This window comes from Nelumbo lutea, chromosome 1, assembly GCF_056320005.1.
Source record: "Nelumbo lutea isolate HS-2025 chromosome 1, American lotus-T2T, whole genome shotgun sequence".
NCBI classification, from domain to species: domain Eukaryota; kingdom Viridiplantae; phylum Streptophyta; class Magnoliopsida; order Proteales; family Nelumbonaceae; genus Nelumbo; species Nelumbo lutea.
In genome coordinates this window covers 40,645,172-40,670,041 of record NC_142684.1, presented here as the reverse complement: position 1 = coordinate 40,670,041, position 24,870 = coordinate 40,645,172, and the positions used below count along the sequence as shown (strand labels likewise).

The following is a 24,870-nucleotide window of genomic DNA, read 5'->3' as shown; positions in this document are numbered from 1 at the left end:
TATAATATGTATATAGCGTTTGTCGGGTCTGAATCGGTTTGAGATTGGCTGGAACCAGGTCCAAACTAATAATACTTGAGACACTATATCAGGACCCAGAACTGACCTGCGGTTCCATTTCCTGTAACCAGAACTGGCTCAATCGGTTCAGGTCCGTCAGGTCAGACCCGACCCATTGACAGCACTACCGATTCCAAACCCCTATTCCCGTTAACCAAAGGGGCCGTAAGATTTCACCTCTCCCCCAACAAAGGCAAAAACAAACTACCCTCAGCCGCTACCAACAAAACGTGTTCAACAGGCCCTACCATGTCTCCCCCTACGGCTATTGCCCTTACATTCTATAGCGGCTTAATGCTAAAACAAGTCGGTGATAAAAGAAACAAATCATCTGAACAAGTCATTCTATCCAGAATAATGAAGGATATCTTCTAAAGATTCGACCAGCATTATAAATAGTGCTATGTACTAATTGGTGGAGTGTACTAAACAAGTTGCAAACGTTCTGTACTGTAACAACTCATAGCAACTGAAGACTCATTTAAGTAGTAGTTCGTATATATCCAGTAATGAAAGGGAATATGGCCAGAATATCATAATATGGTACATCTCTCAGATTTCCTGCGTAGTTCCTCAGTCTCCCTCTGGGCTCTCTCCAAACTTTCCCTAAGCTGACGAATTTCATCATTTGATTTCAATTGTGCGGCTTTTGCAATCTGTTCTGCCTTCAATCGTGCAGCTTGCTCTTCTGCTAATTGTTTTTCAAGCCTCTGAGTTGTCTCCCTGAGCTTCAGCTCAACCTGCGTAGTACCATGAGGAAGTGGCATTCCCATTAAAAAAATGATCTGATAAATTATATTTTACATCATAAAGCCGGCATTCATATAAAAAAGAAAGTTGAAAAGAAGCATATAATCCCATTAAACTTCTGCTTTACCCGAATAGAAATAGAAAACTAATCAAATATGAGACATAATCCAAATGTGAATTAGCAGGTGTTCAGGAAGCAAGAAACGCAAGTCTCTTTTTTTTTTTTAGTGGGTCCCAGGTATGTGTTTTTAAAAATTTTCTCGTTTCCCCGTAAATGCTCCATGGCTGTTAGGTCTCATTTATGGACCTTCTATGAAATCTCAGTGTAATTATTTTTGGGCTAATTTAAAATCCTGGTTACAGCATATTGTTTTGCTTTTTGTTTTAAAGGGTTTCAACCAATCTGGTTCGATTGATCTTGATGATCCTGGTCCTTCTACCTCCAATATTCGTGTAGGATTTTACAGTTTAAGAATACGGTGTGGGACCTCAACCTTCTGGAAATTGGAGTTAGAGGAGGTGGCTTTACTTGGTCTAATAAACAACAAGGTTCTAGGTTGGTCAGTCGAACTTTAGAGAGAACTTTAGCCTCTCCTGATTATACTTGGTCTAATAAATGACAAGGTTCTAGTCTGCCTAACCCTTTAGATTCTTTTGAGATATGGCCGCATTATGATACTTGTAAGAACATTATTAAGAAAGGGTGGGACTGTTAGATTCAAAGTTGTGCAGCCTATCGCCTTACTCTAAAATTGGATCGAATTAAGAAGGAACTAATTCTGTGGAATAAGCATGATTTTGGAGAAATTAGAGTTCAGTTAAAGAATTTGGAAGAGCAATTTTTTTCAAACTTTGGCTTTCTCACGGTGATCAAAATACTCATCATTTCCATAGGAGTGCCATGTAATAAGAAAATTTCTATTGATTGGACCAAGAATGATCAGGGTGGATGTTTGGGTGTCAGAACATGCTGATATATAGCTAAGGTTTTTGTTTCCTATTTTTAGGAGTTGCTTACTTCCAACGATTTGCCCAGTGCTTCTTTCAATCAATAGTTACCCATGTCATTACTTTGGAGGATAATTATAATGCTCACTATTGTTCCCTTAGAAGAAGTCAAACATGCCCTCTGAGGTTGAAGTCTCCAGGACCTGATGTCTTTAGTCAATCCAGAGTTTTGCGATCTTATGGGTACTGAATACAGTTAGCTCAGGATGTCTTTGGTAATTAGAAAGACCTATGTATACTGAATCATACTTTTATCTACCTAATTCACAATAATGCTGACTGTGCTAGTGTTCAGAACTTTAGATCTATAAGTCTAATGTAATGTTTTGTATAAAGTCCCGAGTTGTAAGCCTTTAGGCTCCATATCTTTCTTGCTAAATGTATTGTCCCCACTTAAGCTGCTTCTGTGCCAGGTCAGTACATGTTTGACAATGTAATTATAACTCATGAGATGTGTCATTATTTGAAAACTAGGAAGAAAGGTGTGGATACCTAGCCATGAAAATTGATATGGGAAAAGCGTATAACCATCTGGATTGGAACTATCTTCTGGCAGTACTTGGGACTTTTAGGTTCTCCCAGGATTTCTGTGATCTTATTGAAAAGTGCATCTCCACAGTTTCTTTCCCTATTCTAATTAATGGTTATCCAGTAGATCATTTCCATTCCTCTCGAGATCTATGTCAAGGAGACCCTCTCTCTCCCTATAAGATTTTTCAAGGATGTTACTAAAAGCGGAACAAGAGGGACTAATTAAAGGTATCCAAATTTCAAGGCATGCTCCCTCAATATCTCATATTCGCTTTTCTGATGACATCATGGTTTTCTTGAGGGCTCATAGGAATGAAGTTGACAACCTTAAAAACACCCTTCAGCAGTTTCAGGAGGTCTCTGGTCACTGATGTTCTCTAAAAATATTCATCCCTGGCACCAGAGAATGCTCAGAAGACAACTTCATATGGGTTTAGTCCCTCCCAAAGTTAAGTATCTTGGAGTTCCATTGCCTCTTTGGAGTTCATTTTGGATAATCTTAAAACCTAATTATACATTGGAAATCCTCAGCTCTTTCTCAAGCAGGAAGGCAGGTCCTTGTCCAACTGGTTCTGCAGTCTACACCTCTCCACTATGTGAATGTTATGCAATTCCCCGTTAAGCCAATTTCTCAAATTGATAAAGCCATCAGAGACTTTTAATGGAATTCCTCTCCTATCAATCCTAAGTATCGATTCTGTGCTTAGGAGCATCTGTGTCAGACTAAAGCAATTGAAGAACTAGGTTTCCAAGTGACTAAAGCAGTAAATAGGGCTCTTGTCAAGAAGTTAGCTTGGCTTTTCTTGGATGAGCAAAATAACCTTTGAGCCTAGATTTGGCATTATAAATATCTTGAGCATCATGAATACATCCTTTTCAAATTAAAACCTTAGCATCTCCCTTCTGGAAAGATTTCTGTCCCATTTTGTGATTTTCACAAGTGGGTTATTTGGTAATTCTTGATTCTCAGGAAAGCATTGCTGTTGTTCCTTGGATTAGACACCCAAATTCCATCTTAATGCTCCCTAATCCAACCCAGCATGTGTTATCCACTTGGACAATTTCAAACCTGATCAATCAAGATCAGCCATGGCACTCAGATTTAGTTACTCAAGTTTTTCACACAGATCTAGGGAGCTTAATTATTCAAACCCCAATCCTTCTGAATGACACTTCCTCCTTAAGATGGATCTAACTCCATCACAAATTGGGGAAATTTTCCTCGAAACAAGCTGTTAGAGACACAAACAGACAGAAGCTACAGGTATATTCTAGAAGGAGAAGAAGAAGGCCACGTCAGCCTAGTGAATCAGTTCAAAGACAGTTGAAGTTAACTGAATAAGTTGTCAAGTTGTTGTAACTCTGTTGCAAGTCAGTTACCATAGGACCTAGACCAATATAAGATAGGATTGTACCTACAATGAAGTGTGTAAATGAAGTTTTTCCTCATCTTCTTTCCCTTGTCTTCTTCTACAATAATTCAGGAGGCCATCCATCCTCAAAGAGGATCTGAGTTGGGCAGCTTCCCAACATCTTGGTATCAGAGATTGCGATAGAAGGCCTCATGCCAGGCACACAATTGGAAACCATGGAAGAGCGAATGGATCAAATGGAGATTCACCTGCATAAGATGCCTAGTGATTTGCAAGAAATCAAATACACTCAGGAAACATTGATGACTCAGTTGGAGAAAAAGTCTATGGGAAGATTTTCAATACCTTTGATATTTAGGGCAGAAAGATATTTTCAATACCATGATACACCCAGCCACTAAAGGGTTCCCATCACTTCATTCCTTCTGGAAGGAGAATCAATTTTGTAGTTCCAATGGTTTTGTTGTGCCCACCCGCAAGTCTCTTGGGTGAATTTCATAGAAGCTTTGTGTATCCATTTGGGGCTAACAGGGTTCGATGGTTTTGATGAAGCCCTGTCTAAACTCAGGCAAACAGGGTCTATGAAATTGGGTTTGAAAGATTATCGACTTGGGTTCAAAATTGGCATGAAAAAGCATTTTTCCACTGCTACATAGGCGGCCTAAAGGATGAAATAAGAATAGAAGTAAAACCCTTCAACCCACTTTGGTGCTTGTAGCAGTTGGTCAGGCATGGCTACAAAAGAAGAAAGACTCAAGTCACCTTAAAAGGGTGAATCAATGAAGTCAGTTCAGCCTTAGCCAAATCAGCATGGCATTACTCCCTAGACCACTGATCCAACTGGGTAGTCCATCACCCCTGGGGTCTGGCCAGGCACCCATAAGAAACCAGTCCAACGTGTAGACAAAAGGTCCACAGTCTAAGACCAAGCCCCAGTGCCATTAAGAAAACTGTCATGGGCCGAAATGCAAGCCCGAAGAGGCTGGCTATAATTGCGACAAAAAATTCGGTCCCGAGAATAAATGCAAGAACCAACAAGTATTATTGCTACAAGAGGAGGAATTGGATTCCAATGGTGAGGCCCAATATGCACCAGATGACATAAAAGTTTAGGGAGAGCATGAACCTGAATATGGGCTAGATCAATCGAAATCTCTTTACATGCATTAACAGCATTAACATCCACCCAGACAATGAGTAGCTGGACCGCTATTGGACTGGGCTATTTCAGTCTTGATTGATAGTGGGTCATAATTAAACTTTGTGACCCAAGTGGTTGCCGAACAGTTGGACCTAACCATTGAATGAGTGGCACACTGGCACCATTTAAAGTTCATGTGGCTGATAGTAACAATATCAGTTGTGACAGTATTTGCAAGACCTTCACCCAAAGTTGCAAGGATATTTGTTCAAGGTGGACCTTTATCCATTGGATCTTAGTGGGGAAGATGCTGTGCTGGGTGTACACTGCTTACGGCATTTGGGGCAGGTTGTATGCCACTGGTCTTGGCTAACAATGGACTTTTCTCTTAATCGCAAGAATTGTCATTTGGACAGATTGGCCACGGTTTCACCAAAACCTGAGGGGCTAAGAGACATCATCAAAACCTTACAGTGAGAGGCAACTTATCCTATTACATACTGGGTTGGACCCCAGCTTAGTTTTGACAATCCCAGATGAGGCACCCATTTCAGTAGAAGACCAATAAGGCCTCCAGCAGCTGCTCCACAACTATTCAATATTTTCCAGGAGTCCAAGGAGCTGCTGCCCATCCAGACCCATGGATATCCTGGGTGCAGCCCCATCAAATGCCAGCCTAGTTCAAGCCCATATTCAGCACCAATTCTCTTGGTCAAGAAAAAGGATGGGACTTGATGATTTTGTGGTGATTATCGGGCTTGAAATCAAATTATAGTAAAAGACCAGTTCCCTATTCCACTTATTGATGAGCTACTAGGGCATCGTTCCTACCTGTTTAGAGAAATTCCTATTCTGGAACAGGAATCCTATTTCTTATTCCTGAAAAATAACTGACTTGTTTGGAAAATTGTTCCTAAAGAACATATTTTTGTTCTATAGAGATAGAAATGACGTTTGGATAGCCATATTATTTCTTATGATTAATTGTTCATATTAATACACACAAAAAATCATAATGGTAGTTATTAATCTATTAGGCACTTCTCTTTTTAAGTTCAACAAATTTAAACTGGATGGTGCAATTGCTCAATAAACATAAAGATGAAACACTTGTCATAAAAGAGTGGCATCCAATGAACAATAGAACGACAAAACTTGGGACTCTTCCTAGGATCTTAAATTCTGTGAAGTAGGAAAACTAAAACATTCAATTCTAAGATTCAATTGTAGAAAATATGGATATTATCTACCAAATAGGAGAGGGGGAAGACTAATGCTAATCCCTATTCCAAATAGGAAAACTAAAACATTCAATTCTAAGATTCAATTGTAGAAAACATGGATATTATCTTCCAAATAGGGGAGGGGGAGGACTAACACTAATCCCTAATCCAAAATCATGAAAGGATCCAGTATTTCTAGGGAACCAATTGATTATATAAAACACATACAGATTCGCCAAAATCACCATCCAACTACAGACAGAGATAGAGTCAAGCAAGGTGGTGGCAGTGACTAAGCCGATCAACATCAAATGATAAAAACATAAACAATAAACTTAACAAATATCATTGTTGCTTCTCTTTTCCTTTTTTTAATTTATTAAAAAATTGAATGAATCTCAGAAAAGTCATAAGCATCCAGATGCAACCAGTGAGGGGAACAAACTAAAATGAAAATTTCTCTTTGGATCAGGAATGGATGTGAACTAAAATGAAAATTTGCAATATATTCGGGTCATTAGATTTTCATTTCAGGCAACAAATAACCAGAAAACAAAGCAAGATTTATCTTTTGGAAAGGGATTTGGCTAAGAGAGTCAAACAAAGGAGGATATCGACTTAATCTGCAAAAAAATAAAAGTGAACATTAGAGAGAAGGGGAGAAAACAGAAACAAGGAGGCTGAACTCTGGTTCAAACTCTTCAGATGGCAATGATTCAAGTAAGTGCATCAACAAGTAAAGAAGAAGAAAGGTCTGGCTTTTTTCCCAATGACTCTTTTTTGGTTGATGGTCTGTGTGGCAGTGGGATGAGGAAGAAAAGAGATAAGGGCTTTTTGTGCCCAATGTTTCTCTTATTTGACCAAAATTACATTAACACCCCTATTTACACATGAGAAACACCACGTGTTCGTTTTTTTAAGTTAACGTTGTGGGAACACACGATTCTGCGGGACGTGTTCTTTTGGAGTGACAGTTCCATCACTTCAAAAAAGCACACTCCTGGCAGCTTGTTCTCATTCTAGAACATGATGCTTCTCATTATAAAATGCATCCAAACATATTTCTTCTCCGTGAGAGTGTTTGGAACACGAGAAACGTTCCCACGGAATGATACCAAACAGGGCCTAAATGACTGACATGCAACCACTATATTCTCTAAGCACAACCTACGGTCAGCTTACCACCAAATACGGATGCACCCGAATGATGTACCAAAAACTGCATTTCATATGCATGACAGCCATTATCAATTCCTCGTCATGCCATTTGGATTGACAAATGCACCAACAACGTTTCAGCCATCATGAATAAGGTATTCTGTCCTTATTTGCATCGATTTATTTTAGTCTTCTTTGATGATATTTTTGTATATAGTGTTGATTGTGGGCTTCCCACCTACACCATTTAACCATTGCCTTGGATCTTCTAAGATGACACCATTTATATGCAAAGGCCTCCAAGTGTGTTTTTGGAGAAACACAAGTCCAATACCTAGGCCATGTGGCTAAAGGAAGGAAGTCCATGGCCAACCCTGACAAAATTGCTTGCATTCAAGGATGGACCCCACCCACATCAGTTGGTGATGTAGTATCATGACTCCCAGAATTGGCCCAACTTATGGTCTCCAGGCCCAATTATCCACTATTTGGAGCTGCTCAAATACGAGGCCCTACATGATGCAAATCTGGCCCAAGGCTCAAATGGACCCAGAACGAGTATCTACTCCTAGTTATTCAGTTTGTGATTCCACAGTCTACTACAAGGCTCGATTCATCATTCCGGCCACTTCAACCCATTTAGCTAAATTCAGTGTTTTAAAAGCCGTGGGAGGCACACGCCTGGAGGCGCACCTTTAGGTGAGGCGCCCCCAAAATACCCTGAGGTGTATGCTAGAGGCGCTAACACCTTTAAGGCGTATGCCTCATATGTTTTTTTTTCATGAGGCATGATACAGGCATACAACACCTTAGGCACCTCATGCACACCTCATGTAAAAAGACATAAGAAAAGAAAAAAGAAGGAAAGGAAAGGAAAAGAAAAAGAAAGAAGAGAAGAAAAAAAGAGAAAAAAGAACAGGAAAGGGAAGGGAAGAAAAATGATTTTTATTAAAAAAAGAAAAATGAGATCCTCCTACCTCTTTTTCCTCATCCCCCTCCTCTTAAGGAGGCTTATGCCTCTTATGTTTTGAACTACGCCTTGCGCCATGCCTCCACATTTTAAAACATTGGCTGAATTACTGCAGCTTTTTCACAGTTCAACCATGGAAGGCATTCAGGCATCTTGAAAACATATAAGCGGTTGGCAACCCACTATTACTGGGTTGGAATGAAGAAGACAATAAGGGACTATATCACTTCTTGCAATGTCTGTCAATGGCAGAAATATGAAGCCCAGCAACCAGCAGGCCTCCTACAACCCTTGCGCATCCCAGACCATGTATGGGATGAGATCTTGGTGGACTTCATTGTGGGGTTACCAGACTCAAAGGGGAAATTAGTTTTATTTGTTATGGTGGACTACCTCTCAAAGTACAGTCATTTTATACCTCTAGCACATCCCTACACAACTGCCATGGTGATGGAAACATGAATTGGCCTGTGGAGTTTCAGGAAGGTGAGTTTGTTTATCTCAAGCTCAAGCCATATAGACATACCTCAATGGCTTCCCATGCCTGCAATAACCTTGCCCCTAGATTCTATGGTCCTTTCAAAGTTATCCAATGCATAGGACCACTAGCGTACAAGCTAGAACTACCAATGACCTCCAAACTTCACCCAGTTTTTCATATCACTCCCCAAGAAGGCTATCAATCCAAATATACCATGGTATGCTCAACAATACCAGACTTCACAGAAGAAGGATGGCTATATGTATGTATGTATGTATTTATGTGTATTTCATTAAAAAAAGGGTTTCCCGGACCAAAAGATATGATACCACATTGATATTTTGAACATTGATTACAGCCCAAGGACATCTTGAACTAAGATGGGTAAAACACGAACAGGTTTTTACTCGGGCACTAATATGCGGGGAAGGCCTACTAGCTAAAGGAATGGAGGGGAGTGGTTGGAGTTGAATGCGGTGGGTTTTGCAGGAGTTTGGTTATCTTGTGGGATCCGGGGGTTTTCAGGAAAGTAGGGGAGTGGATTGTAAATCATTCTATATCAGTGTGCTTGCAAGAGATTAATGGGGAGTGGTCTTGGGGTGTGACAAACGTGTGTGGGCCAAATGTGGAGGATAGGGCGGTTTTTTGGGAGGAGCTAAGGTGGGTAAGGCAGTTTTGGGAGGGGATTTCAACATTGTCAGAAGGAGTGAGATGAAGGGGGAAGGGAAAGGAGAGTCAATGTAGGGATGAGGAGATTTGAGGCTTTCATCAGCGAGCAAGAACTGTTGGATCTCCCCTTGAATGGGGGAAATTCACCTGGTCAAATGACCAATATCCAGCTATCCTTAGATGGCCGGACAGGATTTTTCTTTCTAGAAAATGGCATGATCAGCTCGGAGTTCTGGTTCAAGAACCATTTCAGATTTTACTATCGAACCAAAAACCCATTAAGAGAATTTGCAGAAGTTTCAGGTCCAAAACCCTTCAGATTTGAGAATGTTTGGCTCAACATAACTTTGTGGCTTGGGTAGAAGAGAAGTGGAGAGATTTTCTGGTAGAGGGATCAGCTCGGTTGAGGGTGATGAGGAAGTTACAACTGCTCAAAGAGGAGATGAAAGAAAGAAGGCAGAGAAAGTTAGGGAATGAGGAAAGTAGAAAGAAAGAGGTGTTGGAGAAGCTGGCCAGGCTGGAGGAGGAGAAAGAAATCTACCCAAGAGAGGTTAGAATGAAGGAAGGGCTGGAAAGAGAGTTAGAGAGACTGTTGTTGAGGGAAGAGGTGAGTTGGAGGCAGAAATGAAGAGAAATATGGTTAAAAGAGGGAGATAGAAATACAGCCTTCTTCCATGCTTATGCATGTGGGAGAAGAAGAAGAAATTTAATTACGAGGGTAGAGGTGGGGGAGGAAATGGCTGAGGATTGGGAAAATATTCAAAGACTATTAGTGGATTTTTACAAAAAGTTGTATTCAGGTAGGCAATGGTGTTTGGGCATCTTTGAGAGAGATTGATTCAAAAGTTTTGAGTGAGACAGTAGCTGGATGGTTAGAGAGGGAGATAGAGGCAGGAGAAGTAAGGGGGACCTTAAAGAAAATAAATGGAGACAAAGCTCTGGGTCCCAACAGTTTCAATTTTAACTTCATAAAACAGTGCTGGCACTTTTTGGAGGATGACTTTCTGCAGATGGTTAAGGAGTTCTGTGAGATCAAATTGGTAGAAGGAAATCCAAAGCAACCTTTATTACACTAATACAGAAGAAACCTGGGGCTATGAACATAAAGGACTTTAGGCCAATAAGCTTAATTTGCAGTCCCCATAAACTCTTGGCCAAAGTGTTATCAAATAGGCTGAGAAAAGTGCTCCATGACGTAGTAGGGGAAACTCAAATGGCCTTCGTGGAGGGAAGATAGATTCTAGATGGGGTGATGGTGACAAGTGAGTACATAGACTCAAGATTGAGAAGTGGAAGACCTGGTCTAGTGTGAAAATTAGACACAGAGAAGGCTTATGATCATGTGGAGTGGGGATTCTTGGAAGAAATTCAAAGGCTGATGGGATTTGGAGAGAAATGGAGGAGTTAGATATTTGGGTGCACCTCTTCTGTATCACTTTCAGTGATCCTTAATGGGGTATCCTCAGAGTTCTTTCAAACCTCTAGGGGGCTGAGACAAGGGGGCCCTCTATCCTCTTTTCTGTTTGTGTTGGTAATGGGAATTCTAAATCTGTTGCCAAGGAGGGGAGTTCAGCAGGGCTGGTTAGAAGGTTTTAGTGTTGGGTCAGAGGGCCAAACATTTCCCATTTACAATTTGTAGATGATACTCTCAGTTTCCTAAATGCAGAGGAGGATCAAGTTCTGAATTTAAGAGCAATACTAGCCAATTTTGAGCTGCTATCAGGCATGAAGGTGAATTTGGAGAAGAGTACTCTATATGAAGTTAGAGAGATTAGTCAGGAAGAGATGTCTCTATTTGCAGCAGCCCTAGATTGTAGGATAGGGGAGCTCCCCTTCTCCTACTTAGGCTTCCCAGCTGGGGCCAAATATGTGTCAGCAAGTACATGGAAACCTCTTATAGAGAGGGTGGAGATGAGGCTGGAGAGATGGAAAACAAGATATCTCTCTTTTGGGGGCAGAATCACCCTCATTAAAAGTGTGCTCTCAAGTCTGCCCGCTTACTACCTTACACTGCTAAAAATTCTAACTACTGTTTCCAACAAGATAGAAAAATTCAAAGGGTTTTCTTTGGGAAGGGGCAAAGGGATCAAGGAAACTTCATCTAGTTAAGTGGGAGAAGGTGTGCAGGCTGAAAGCACTAGGAGGCTTGGGGTTCAGAAGAATAAAGACTTTTAACAAAGCACTAATGGGAAATGATTATGGAGGTTCGGGTTAGAAAGAAAGGGAGTCATTATGGAAAAGGGTGGCAGTAGGGAAGTGTGGGGTGGTGAGATTTGGGTGAGAGCCAACGGAGGTATCAAATTCGTATGGGGTGAGTGTTTGGAAGGGCATAATGAACATTAATCAGGATTTCAGAGGCTTGGTAAGTTTTAAAGTGGGTGCTGCTTCTAGAGTGAGGTTTTGGGAGAATGATTGGAGTGGGGTGGGGAAGTTGTGTGAAATCTATACAAAACTGTACAGATTGGCTGATCATCAAGTCTCAGTATCCCAATGCTATGAAGTCAAAGATGATAAGGTGACTTGGAGTCTTAGGTTCAGAAGGCCACTTCCTGATCAAGAGGTGGAGGAATGCATCCTTCTATTGGAGAAGATAGAACAGTCCAATATTTTTTTGATCAATAGAACAGTCCAATATTTTTTTGATCAATAGAACAGTCCAATATCTCTATAACTTCTGAAGATGGACTGTGGTCGAAGGAGTGCAGAAATGGGATTTTAACAATGAAGTCTTTCTACATGGCTCTCATCAAGGATGATGCATCTACTGACCAGCTTGGTGGGATTTGGGGATATCCAATTCCTCCGAGAGTAGAAACACTTGCTTGGCTGGCTGCACTGGACAGTGTTCTCACAACAGATCACCTGAAAAGCAGAGGTTTTAGTCTGGCCAGCTACTGTTACCTGTGCAAATCTGAAGAGGAAACCACTTCCCACCTGTTTGTTTCTTGTCAACTAGCAAACCTTATTTGGAGATTTCCTGTTTGGGGCATCCATCTTCCAACTTTCCTTAGTATCTGAAATCTTCTCAGGCTGTCCAAAGTTAAGAGGAAGCAAGAGAGCAAAAATTAGTTGGAGCTTTATCCCCTTTGCAGTGTGCTGGTCTCTGTGGGGGGAGAAGAACAGGAGCCTATTTGAAGGAAAAGAAAGAAACACCGAAGTGCTTGTGGCTTCAGTCAGCAAACTTATTACTAATTGGGATCTTCCCCTTCTAGAGTTTGAGCATTTCAGCTATTCAGATTTTGCAGAGAATTTTTGGGACAGTCTTGAGATTCAAACTTGTAATGTGCACCAGTTCAGTCTTGTCTGAAGTGTTTTTTGTTGTTTGTTTGTATTGGGGTGTTTATGGATGCTTGCTTGTAATGGGGTGTCATCTTGACACCTAAACAGTTTGCACCCGTTTTTATTTTAATAATTTTTTTCTTATTTACCTTTCAAAAAAAAAAAAAAAAAGATTTACCAGCTGAAGATGCTACTTGGGAGCCTTGCATTGAGTTAGCACAACTCCCAGATGTTGGCCTTGAGGACGAGGGCCATTTTGAGGAAGGGGGAAATGTTAGAGACACAAACAGACAGAAGGCAGGGGTATATTCTAGAAGAAGAATAAGAAGGCCACATCAGCCTAATGAATCAGTTTCAAAGGCAGTTGAAGTTAACTGAACAAGTTGTCTAAGTTGTTGTGTTACGATAGGAGCTAGACCAATATAAGATAGCATTGTACCTACAATAAAGTGTGTGAATGAAGTTTTTCCTCATTTTCTTTCCCTTGTATCCTTCTGCAATTATTCAGGAGGTCATCCTCCATAGAGGATCTGAGTTGGGCAGCTTCCCAACACAAGCCTACCTGCAAATCCAGTAGTCATTATTCTCTGCTCTTACTGACACTCAGAAACAGTGTTTTAAATGGATCTAGAAACTAAGGATACCTCCTCGCTTTAAATTATTGTTGTGGAAAATCATTAATGGTTTTGTTCCTACTAAACATAAACATAATTTAGAGCATTCAGACTCTCTTTGTGTTTTCAGTCAACAGGAAGCTGAAACCATTGAGTATCTGTTCTGTTTTTTCCCTTTCTCAAAAGCTGTTCTGTTTGCTTCAATGTGGAATCTAAATCTCACAACCATTTTCCAGAATTCTTGGTATCACTGTTTTTTCAAATCTTGTTTCTGCTATAAATTCCTGGACTGAAAGCATGGAATATCTGGTATACTAGAAATTAGCAGATTTTTAATAATCATATGATATCTGTGCGCCAGGTCATTTATTGTATTCAATTCCTTTTTTCTTCCCTCTTCTCTTCTTGACCCAACATCTGTTGCAACTGATTCAATTTCTCGAACTTGCCCATCGATTATCCTAACCCCAAATATCTCACATATATTGTTTTCAGATGGGGGAATTCTAGATATTCAACTAGCACCTATTGAGGCATTTGGTTTTCTAATTCCTTATCCTTTGCAGGTGCCAACTCAGGAAGGTTGCAAAGTCCTAATTTACCGGAAGAAGCTGAACTGATGAGCTGCTGGCGGTGTATAAAGGTCTTCTTGAATCTGTGCAGAAAGGGTGGCATGGGGTCCTTTTTTGTTTGGATTATCAGTCTGTTATTAAAGCTTTCAGAAGGAAGCACCAGTTCCTTGGCAATCCCTTCATCAGTTTTTATCTGCTAATATTATAGCCCATCATCTGGTCTAGAATGCTAAAACATGAGTCAGAGACTCAGAATCATGTTGATTTTGATGAGATGCCAGCTGATATGCCCGATGTAAATGAACTTGTACTCTTTCATTCAGTTAAGTTAGTTTTTTTATAAGAAAAAATGGAGCAACAAACCACCACATAGAATTATACAATAGGAAAATGCAATTGTTATTACATTTCCATTAAAACCTGAGCTGATAAATAGAACCCTACTAAAACCGACGTTCATAGAGTAAAAAATATGTTTACTAATGTTATTTAATCCTTTCAACTCCACACCTACTCGACTCAAATTGAAATAGAAAACCAATCAATGTATGAGATACAATACAAATATGAATTACAAGCTGAAAATAGATGAAGCCACAGAAAACACACACACACACAACATTGTAAAAGGGAAAGATGCATCACTTATCATATTCCCATTAAAACCTGAGCTGATAAATTATACCTCATCAAAGGAGATATCCATATGAAAAATGAAAGCTGATTAGTATTACGTAATATTGTAATCCTGTCAACTCCACTTTCCACTCTACTGAATAGAGATGGAAAACTAATCGATGTAAAAGATTCAATACAAACGTGAATACAAGACAAAGGCAGAGAATGGAATTACTTGAAGTGGAATTTACAGTCACAAACAAAGCAGCAAATGAAACCACCAGATGGGCATTAAGCCCATGCATTAAGACCTTTGATCCAATAACTGCTTTAGAAGGCTGACATCATCTCTGGCATTTCTGCTTGTTTGACACTTGCTGCTTCTTTTCAATATCCAATTACTGGTTCACATCTAGTTTTTAGTTTCATTTAGGGTATGTAGAAAATAGATCAAACATTAACAGCCCAGTTTTAAACAGAGCTTCTTTTCAATATCCAATTACTGGTTCACATCTAGTTTTTAGTTTCATTTAGGGTATGTAGAAAATAGATCAAACATTAACAGCCCAGTTTTAAACAGAGTATTGGTCTTAGAAAATAGGTCAAACTGGTTCTTAATTTACTTTTTTTATGCATTAGGGAGTATGAAAACCCTGGTTCTTAAACAGAGTATATGGTCTTATTTTGGGGCACAGAAAAGCATTATTTGTGACGCTGAATCATTTACTTTGGAAAGGCAGAGATATTATGAAGTTTCAAGTGCCCATTGAGCACTTGAAATTTTCACTGTATCGCATGTTTGCTTTCAACTTAACTCACAGCACTTCGGCCTTAATTCCAGCCATTTAGGATGAGCTAAATGAATCTTATTATGTCATTATGCTTCATCAAGAGCCATGTTTACTAAGCATTTTATGTTCACTTCACTAAGCATTCCAAGCCACTGTTGTAAAAATAAGGGCAGCCCAGTGCACAAGGTTCCCACCAATGCAGGGTCTGGGGAAGGATAGATGCATGCAGCCCTGACCTTGTCCATACAGAGAGACTGTTTCCAAGATTTGAACCCTGGTCACCCAATTGGAGCAACTCAACGTTTGTGCCAAGGCCCACCCTCATTGCAAGCCATTGTTGTGCTACCCAAAAATTTTCTAAGGATCACTTGAAAGTTACACTTGTTAAACCTTTACAATTATTTCTTCATTCAAGTATTGTTTAATATTTTAATAATAAAATAATCAAGTGTTTACACATTCCATCATCAACAAAAGCAAAGGGATTATAATATACCATCTCTGTTATTCGTCTGAGCTGATCCTCATATGACCTGTAAATCTGCTCCTTCAACCCCAATATCTCCTGTTTTGTATAACCCTTTAAAGATTCAACTTCTTCTTGTTTATTACGCAATTTCATAGCTCCTTGCTGTCAATTAAACGTTGTCATCATCATTAAATCTCTGATGCAAAATATTGACATTTCCCATCAACTACAAAAGAATCCTCACCTTCAACTCAGCCAAAAATTCATCGGAGTATGGCTGTCCACCATTTTCTGCCATGACCATGTCCACAAGGGAGAGCAGTTGATGTACCTGCTCAACCTGTTTCTTTTCATCCTTAGTTTTGTTATCAAAAAGCACTACACGGTTTTTACACAGGTGGAGAATTTCCTGTATCAATATCACAAACAATGCAGAAAGTATTAGTGCTCTTTAAAGTTAGAACTTTTTAATCATAAGAAAGGTGTTGCTAAAAGATACAAGAATAATGCCAAGCCACAGGCTGTAGCTATGGAGCCCACTAAATCAGAAATGGGCAAATTACAAAAATGGAGTATTTTGTGCAAATGCAATATAGGATTTCCTATTGTTGTTCTATAGCAAGTTGTTTTCTTAACTACTGATGACTTCTTACTTATTTTTCAAAATGAAACGTCTAAAAGAATCTTTCCATAAAAACCTCTCAAAGATTAGAATTTCTATTAAAGATCTTTCTTTCTCAGAGTAAAGAACAAAAGGATTAGATGGTGGATGCATTAATCAAGAAGATGGTCTACAGAATGGAAAGGTTCGGACAGTGGGTGCCGATTATGTTGGACAACTGCACTTAGGATTTAGGTTAGGATTCTCTTGATGCCTTGCTGAATTCCCAAACCCAAGCCAGAAGTACATGTGTAGAACTTCTTTCAAAATAAAGCTCTAAACCTTGGTTTACTAGTTAGAGTTTCATTTTGTATTCAATAGGACTAATGATGAAGAAAAGGGAAAGCATCCCACAAGGATGAATGTGGTGGGAAGAAGAGAGAAGGTAAGGATCTGAATTTTAGGAAAGACTTTTTTGGGTAAATTACAGATTACAACCTTGTACCTTAAGGGTAGTGACACTTAGCCCCCTGAACTTTCATTTGCGACGATCCCCCTGAACTTCCACGTTCCTACATTTTGCCCCCTCCCCATTAACTAGATTGATGGAAGAAGTTAATTTACTAAAATGCTCTTTCAAGATTTGTGAGCATGGCATTTCAAAATGACAAAAATGGGCAGGGTAAAGCACATTATCTCTTTCCTGGCCATTTTGCTTCTAAACCTTAATCAAACAAACAAAGCCCTCACTGTGAGAAAGAAGAAGAAAGAAACATAAGGGGTTTATACAAATATGTAAGAGAAAGGGCAAAATGGTCCCACAATTCTTATAGATAACAATAAGAACTTTATTAATTATGATGGAAACAATGAATAGGGGGTCATTACTTGGTGAGTTGGTGTAATGGTAAAATCTCTGCCTAGCAAGTGTGAATGTGGATTTGAGTCTGAGAGTGTCCACTTTGTGTAAGAAAATGCCAAAGGTTAGGACCATATCCAGTCTACCCTTCTCAAAACCCTAGATAATCGGGACCAACATTGGCAATGGCCTTTTTATAGTGGAAAGAATATGTATATATGTTGTTTCAAAACCAAAAGGCAAGCTTGGCTTAGACAGGCACCTAGATATTGCCTAGATGATAGAACAACAACAACAACAACAACAACAACAACAACAACAACAACAACAACAAAACAATAATAATAATAATAATAAAAATAAAATATACTAAGTTAGTTCCCTATTTTTACATAACAATCAACATTCTATAAAATTGGACAAAAACTAGAAACATTCTTTGATAATAACATTAATTCTTCTCTCAAAACATAGAAAATCATCATATCTACAACACAATTGCATTTTAAATCAATTAATATTAATATTTCAACATAATAAGTGTTTTATAGAACCATTGAATGTTATAAAACTATTAACAATTAAAGAATGTTATAATTTTATAACATTAAATGCTTTGAGATAGACTTGAAGGACCCACCCCCACTTGGGTCCTTTCCTATGAAGGTTTGATGTACTCCTATACCTCCCACTTGGGTCCTTTCCTATGAAAGTTTGGATAAAAAATAGAAACATCCTTTGATAATAACATTAATTCTTCTCTCAAAACATAGAAAATCATCATATATACGACACAATTGCATTTTAAATCAATTAAATATTAATATTTCAACATAATAAGTGTTTAATAGAACCACTGAATGTCATAAAACTATTAGCAATTAAAGAACGCTATAATTTTATAACATTAAATGCTTTGAGATAGACTTAAAGGACCCACCCCCACTTGGGTCCTTTCCTATGAAGGTTTGATGTACTCCTATACCTCTCAAAAGCGATGTCTTTTGTAGGGAAGTTTTCCATAAAGGTATCACCACTAGTGACATGATGCAAAAAAAAGAGACCAATTGGTCCTTATCTCCTAACTGGTGTATCATGTGCAAATTGAATGGTGAGATGGCATACCAGCTACAAATCTCCTACCCATTGGCTTGTTCTATTTGGAATCGGCTTCTGGCTCTTTTTGGTTGCAAGTGGGATCCTCCTGTCAGCTTGAATAGGTTGTTTGGTGCTTCGATGGTACAATGTCCAAAGAAAAGAGGTAAAAGTCATGTGGAAATGGACAAGAACAGCAATGTTATGAACATTGTGGAAGGAAAGGAATGCAAGGATTTTTGAAGAAAGAGCAAGAAGGAGGCTCTGGTTGAAACTATCCCACAAAAAGCGGGGACATTGGATTTGTTTTCTGACTACACCAACAACGATATACTTAGACAATGGGAGGCAATTGCAGTTTCATCCTCTATAAGGAAAAAAGTTATAAAGGAGTGGGCACCCTAGGTAGGGGTGGAGGAAGCTGAACTTTGATGAGAGTAGCATGGCTAATCCCGGGTGGTCCAGTATCGAAGGTTAAATAAGGGATGAGAAAGAAAATATCCTAGCATTGTATTTGGATCCCATAGGAAAAGGAGATTCAGTAATGTCAGATATGTTGGAAGTAAGTTTTGAAGTACAGAAAGCTCAGGAGATGAGTATTGAAAGATTAATGACTGAAGGAAATTCTAAGGTGATCATTAGCTGGCTATCGGAGGAGTCAAAGGCAGCATGGTACTTCAAGAATGAAATCAAACAGTTTAAATATTCTTTAAAGGAAGTGCAGACAAAAATCCAATGGGTACAAAGGTCAGCTAACTTGGCTAAGTATTGGCAAAACAGGGAGTTAATAGACAGCAACTTCTGTGGCTTTGATGTAACTTGTATGGGTAAGGCTATAAAGTTATTTCCTCGATTGTATCCACAACCTCTTGTTGTGGATAAACTAGTATAGCATTGCAAAACCAACCACATAAGAGTTGATAGACACTTTATTAGGAAAAAAGTTGCAAGTGGTGAAATCTGACGATCATCGAGCTAATTGTTTAACCAAGGGTGTGCTTTACGTTAAAATTGAAGATAGATAACCTTGGCATGTGTAACATTTACACCTAACTTGACGAGGAATGTTGTTTTCTAATGTTTATGGGCCTATTATACTTTATGTTAGCTCATTGAGGTGTTAGCTTTAACTTTTACTAATTGAGGACATTGTTATAATTTTTTGGTATTTATCGTTGTTCATACCCTAATGAGAACGCCATGGCAAATACTTCTTGAAGCCTCTTAAATTTTCTCTTTCCTACTCTTTCTCTCATTTTCTTCATTATTTTTTCTTTATTTTTTGTCAAAGACTATTCCAACTATATCTGATGACACCAAATTCATGCAAAACAAACAAGTCTTTACCCTAAAAATGGATAAAAGGTAAATGTCGCAATTGCATCTTTAACTTTTCAAAATTTCAAATTACTTTATAATGAGACTCTATAAACTAAATTAAATCTTTAAAAGGACTACCCCTATTCCTGAAACAGAAAAAAACTAAAGATAAATCTAAAATACTCAAAAAATACCAAAACTTGAATGACCCATTAAAGTGCACATTTGCCATTGATTCAAGAATATGAAAAATCTTGGTTTCTTCTTCCATATCAACTAGCAATATTACTAGTCACAAGAATTTTTTATTTATTTATAGCATTGTATCGCAAACCAAACCCGACCAAAACAGGCTAAACTATAATTGTGCTTAGATTGGGGAATTAACACCTTGGGTCGGGTTCATGTTAGGTCTGCTTAGATATGGTGGGACTTGAGCTGGCACTCAAGTACTTGGGGTTGAGCTTGGGTTGACTGCAAACCTGACTATAAATTGCACATATATTAGGAGTAAGGATCAGGCTTAGATAATAACATTGATATTCAGGAACAAGGATGGTTTTTAGATTGGGAAGTGGAGAATTAGATCAACAAGCAAAGACATCATAGGAAAAGGGGGAAAAACATATTCATATAATGTACTTCAATGTGTAAAGTGATTTTACCCCACTTTAATCCATATCTACCATATATGTCCTCAATACAACAACATCTACTGACTGTAAACTAGAAGTGAAAAAATCATACGAAGTTTGACAAGAACCTCTAAAAGAAAAGAAAAGGAAACAAAAGAACATCAAAATAGATACCTAGGTCCCAATTGATTTGATTTGAATCAAATGAATTGTATAAATCATCAGATTAATGAATTAAATCATAAGATTCAAACAGTAATCATATTTTTTTTTTTTTTTGCAGAAAATGGTTCAGACACAAGATCAAATCTAAACCATAGGCTCAGTTTGGAAAGAGTACAAATACAAATATTTACAGCGCAAATACATATAAAATAATACAAAGTACAAGGTTTTGCACTCTGCATATTTTTTTGTACTCTTTCCAAACTGAGCCTTAGGGATTCATAATTTATACCATGAATTGTATAACAATTTGTAACATTTTGACAAAAAATATTTACCCCATCCATAAATTTTCAAGGAAGTTGAAAATTAAACACCATATTCCCTTGAAGCTCCTTTCCAATTACTGGTAAAAATGGATCAAGTTCAAGTTTTTTTCCATTTTAAACAAAACATGAATATTATTTTTATGGTAAAAAGAGCGACATGACAGAAACCACAGATAAGGTAGAAAATTACAGGAGTGAACCACAACCAACAAATAAATAATAAATATAGAGATATATCCCCTTTGATACCTACAAACAAGATCTAGATAACATCCATAAATAGGTATCACCAAATGCAAGCAAATAGACAGCATTCCTTACCATATGTAATTAAACAGAGAATACAAGTAAAGAAAACATGTTTTATCTTGGTATTTTGGACTCCTTAAAGAACCTACAAATTTGACCAAATAGGACAATTCACTGAATTAGCAGTGGATTATGTAACGACGATGTGAACATTACAAAACAGAAGAATTGATTCTAGCTGTAAAACATAATCTTTAGTAGGAAAGCAAACCAGCCTAGGTTAGTTAAAATCTAGATCAAGCCCTACCACCCCAAGCTGCTAAATTCCCAACCCTAACCCTAACTCGTCCCAATTGCACCAGGCTGGATTGGGCTCGGATTTCACTTTTTTTTTTCTTTAAAAAGAAAAGTTCCAACTTCTTAGATTTAGGATTTGTCTTAGCCAATTAGGGTTAACTAGCTTTTGCATTAGTAACTATGTAGGAACAAAGTTATGGTGATTTAGGGGTAGTTTATTTATTTTTAATAAATGATTGAATTTTATTCAAGAAAATCAATAAGATATTACAATACAGCCTTCCCAAAGGAGGGGCATGAGCTGGCACCTCTCCACAATAGCAACAATGTACTACCTCAGACTAGTAACAAAAAATTTACAAAGCTGCCCAGAATAACTGTTCCCTTGATACCCCTTATTTAGCTAACCCATCCGCTATGGTGTTAGCTGTTCTACCCACCCACTGAAAAATCACATTTATGTTCCTTGAGAACCATTTAGCTTTCCTCATAATACCCCTGTAGCACCAGATCACTGAATCTGGATTTTTTAGCCAACCCACAACAACTCTGGAGTCTTCTTCAATAATCAAATTTTGAACTCCTAACTGATCCACAACCCGAATGCCTTGTACTGCTGCTAGGAGCTCAGCTCTGATTTAGGGGTAGTTTATTTATGTCACGCTAAAACTTTTTTGATAAATAAAATAAGATTTCAATAATAGAAGAATAATGCAGTTACAAGCTTCCCATGGAGATACGTCACACTAAAACTTTAAACTAAAAATTATTTAAACAAATATGAATAGACATGTTAAGTTTAGGTTGGATCGAGTTGCCCAACTCCTCAACCCTAACCAAACAGAAAGTTAAGACAGTTAATATTTTTCAATCCAACCCAATTTTTTTAAGTTGGGTTTGGGTTAACCCTGCCCAAGTTGCACCCCTAATCTTTAGAGGCTGAAAGACATAAAGCATATATGGGAAAAAAACGAACGATATAAGACCAGGAGAGAAGGTCATAGATGTGAAACATAACCTTTAAAGGCTCAGGGCACTCACGGCCCAAATAATCTTGCAATGTCTCATCATTATCTTCTAGATCATCCCCACCGGTAAAAATAACTACCATGTAATCACTAATTTTCTCCCCAAAAAATGTCTGCAGGCTCTGAATTGCAGCCTCCTCTTCCTTTGAAAAACGGGTCCTGACAGAGAAAACCACAAGAACTGCATGGATCCCATCCTTCGCTAGGTCCATACACTTCACAATTTCTTTTCCAATAAAGTCAGATCCAGCTGAAAAATCAAATAGTCCTGCAAAAAATTGTACCGTTTGTGTTTATGTTTAATATCCGTACAAGAATCTGTAGAAGCACAAAATAAATGAAATGTTAAAGAAGTTACTTAAATAACATGTTGAAGGAAAGGCACAACTTTACTGCAGAAAGTTGCCTAAGAAAGAGGAAGATAGTTCTTAAAGATCATGGAGAAACCAGTTGATGATTTTGTGGGTACTATTAAGAACAGGGTTGAAGAAAATGTCAACACTTAGCATAAATTAAGGCTAAGTAAAAAAGGAAAGGATTTTATCATTATTGCCATCCTCTTAGAATTAAATGAAGGCACAAGATTATCCAGCCAAAGCAAACCTACCAGGCGTGTCAATAACATTCACAACTTGGCCATCTTTAAATACAGTCCTCTGCATTTCACAAGTACTTGTAACTCCGGAAGAACTTGTTTTTGATTTGAAAGCCTTCCTACGAAGAATGCTATTACCAGTTGCACTTTTGCCATTCCCCGTACGCCCTACTAAAACCACAGTCCGGACCTCACTGGATGAGGAGGCTAATTCCCAATCATCATCTATCATACTTCCACCCATTGTAATTAAATAATTTATCTGCAATAATAATAAATGCTGACAAAATGCAAAAAATAAAAATAAAAAAGATAATAAGAGAACTTATAAAAAGATAAAACACTCAAAATCATCTCTTTCGTTTATCAATTTAAGAAACTAGACTGCACAAGAATAGAGATATAGTTTCCATCATGTGTTTTGAACTTACAAAAATTACCTAGTCCACAATTCAATTGGGCTATGGTATCCTACCCTCCCATTCAACTTCAGCAAGTTAGGTATAAAACACTAAATATTATTGATTGTATCAAGCAAATGGGTAATATAATTGAACAATTAGAATCAATCAATCAATTCCAATGCACTGACAAAAATAATATACAGAAAGTCCCCCTACTGGGTAATCAAAATTCCCTAAATCAGCACCATCTACGCCATGTGCATGACCAAGACCCCTTTCCATGTACAGTAGCATAAAGAAGTGAGAAGACAATCCCCATCCACTCCCCTCAGATTATCTAAAGTTCGAGCAACAGATTAAAGCTAAGAAAAATCCCAAGAAAAAGTAATTATCAACACGAAAGTAAATTCATCAGATAACCGTATACCAGAATTCTTGAAAACTAAGAAAAATCGTTAGAACTATTGGTTACTTCAATCCCAAGAAAAGAGAAGCAAATTCGCTTACTGTTACTCCGTGGACAATATCTGCATAGACTTTCAGTAGCGCCTGTGATAACCTACTTCCAGAGACGAAACGAGATCGCTTCTTGTACTTGAAGAGACTTGAAACTTGGTAGTGAAGGAGGAGTTGGAGGAAACTCACACAACCAGAGAGACGAATTTGTGAGGGGACCAATCATTTATCTCTTGTTCTCTTGGAAAGGAATAGGAACCGACTAGCCGACATCGTTCATCCGCAGGCAATGTGTCAGCATGGTCCATCGGCAGTACGCTACCATTTGATTAGCATATCTTGATTTTATGGGATCATTCTACCGGAATGGATTATCCAGCATGACATTCATATTTTGTGACCGTGTCAACTGACTTTGTTTCTATGGGTAAAGAGGTCAATCTGGCATTCATATTTTTGCCCTTAATATTAATAAAAATAGCAATTTTCATAAAACTACTAAAAGTGTACTTTTTTTTTGTATGTGAGTAAATGACCTAATAGTTGAACCATTAACCTATTTAACCAGAAAATAGACTATGATTAAGACATTAATTTTTTTTTATATTTTAGTTATTTTTATCTTTATTAACAATAATTCTTATTTTTTAAATATATTTTTGTTTAATATAAATAATATATAATATTAATACATGTTCAAAGTTTTCTACAACATTTATAAAAAAAATCTATATTTTTTATTTTTATTATTTAATTTATGAGATAATAAAAATTACTTATTTACCAAGAGGAAATGCAATTCCAATATATTGTTTAAATATTGGTTTTTAATATTATGATCAAATCAATTATTTATATATAATATTATGTTATTTATTATTTATTTATAAATATATTATCTATATTGCATTTTTGTAAACTTCGTATATGATGAAAATAGTTGAAAAAATACTTATATTTTTTGTTTTTCTTTATTTCAACTATTATATTTTTTTCTTTTTAATAATTTATTATTTTTTAAATTAAAGCATATTGTATCAAATTCGAATATCCAACATCTTGATCGGATTCATTCAAATCAATATTTATGAGATCCGATCAGATCTTTAGATCGAATCAAATTTGAATTA

The 24,870-nt window shown here is 37.7% G+C and overlaps 1 protein-coding gene across 2 annotated transcripts; it reads right to left on the bottom strand.

The window, feature by feature from the left end:
• Positions 1-403: 403 nt before the first annotated feature.
• LOC148874373 (P-loop containing nucleoside triphosphate hydrolases superfamily protein) lies at positions 404-24,089 on the bottom strand. Of its 2 annotated transcripts, none has more exons than XM_088949013.1 (6): positions 23,792-24,089; positions 22,893-23,142; positions 22,276-22,553; positions 15,952-16,116; positions 15,735-15,869; positions 404-800 (listed from the first exon to the last, which is right to left on the bottom strand). In XM_088949013.1, the coding sequence occupies exons 2-6, from the start codon at positions 23,122-23,124 to the stop codon at positions 594-596; spliced, it is 1,017 nt and encodes a 338-aa protein (XP_088805139.1). In that variant the 5' UTR covers positions 23,125-23,142; positions 23,792-24,089; the 3' UTR covers positions 404-593. The 2 variants fall into 2 exon arrangements, with proteins under 2 accessions (XP_088805139.1, XP_088805132.1); XM_088949006.1 differs by having other exon boundaries at positions 22,893-23,160; positions 23,792-24,060.
• Between the last annotated feature and the right edge of the window lie 781 nt (positions 24,090-24,870).

What these genes read in the sequence shown, in the direction of transcription:
- LOC148874373 (XM_088949013.1), bottom strand. Translation starts at nt 23,124, where the DNA reads ATGGGTGGAAGTATGATAGATGATGATTGGGAATTAGCCTCCTCATCC. An exon ending in GAATGTTATTGACACGCCTG is followed by an intron (nt 22,554 to 22,892) that starts GTAGGTTTGCTT and finishes AATTTTTTGCAG; the next exon opens with GACTATTTGATTTTTCAGCT. An exon ending in TCAGACGAATAACAGAGATG is followed by an intron (nt 801 to 15,734) that starts GTATATTATAAT and finishes GGTACTACGCAG; the next exon opens with GTTGAGCTGAAGCTCAGGGA.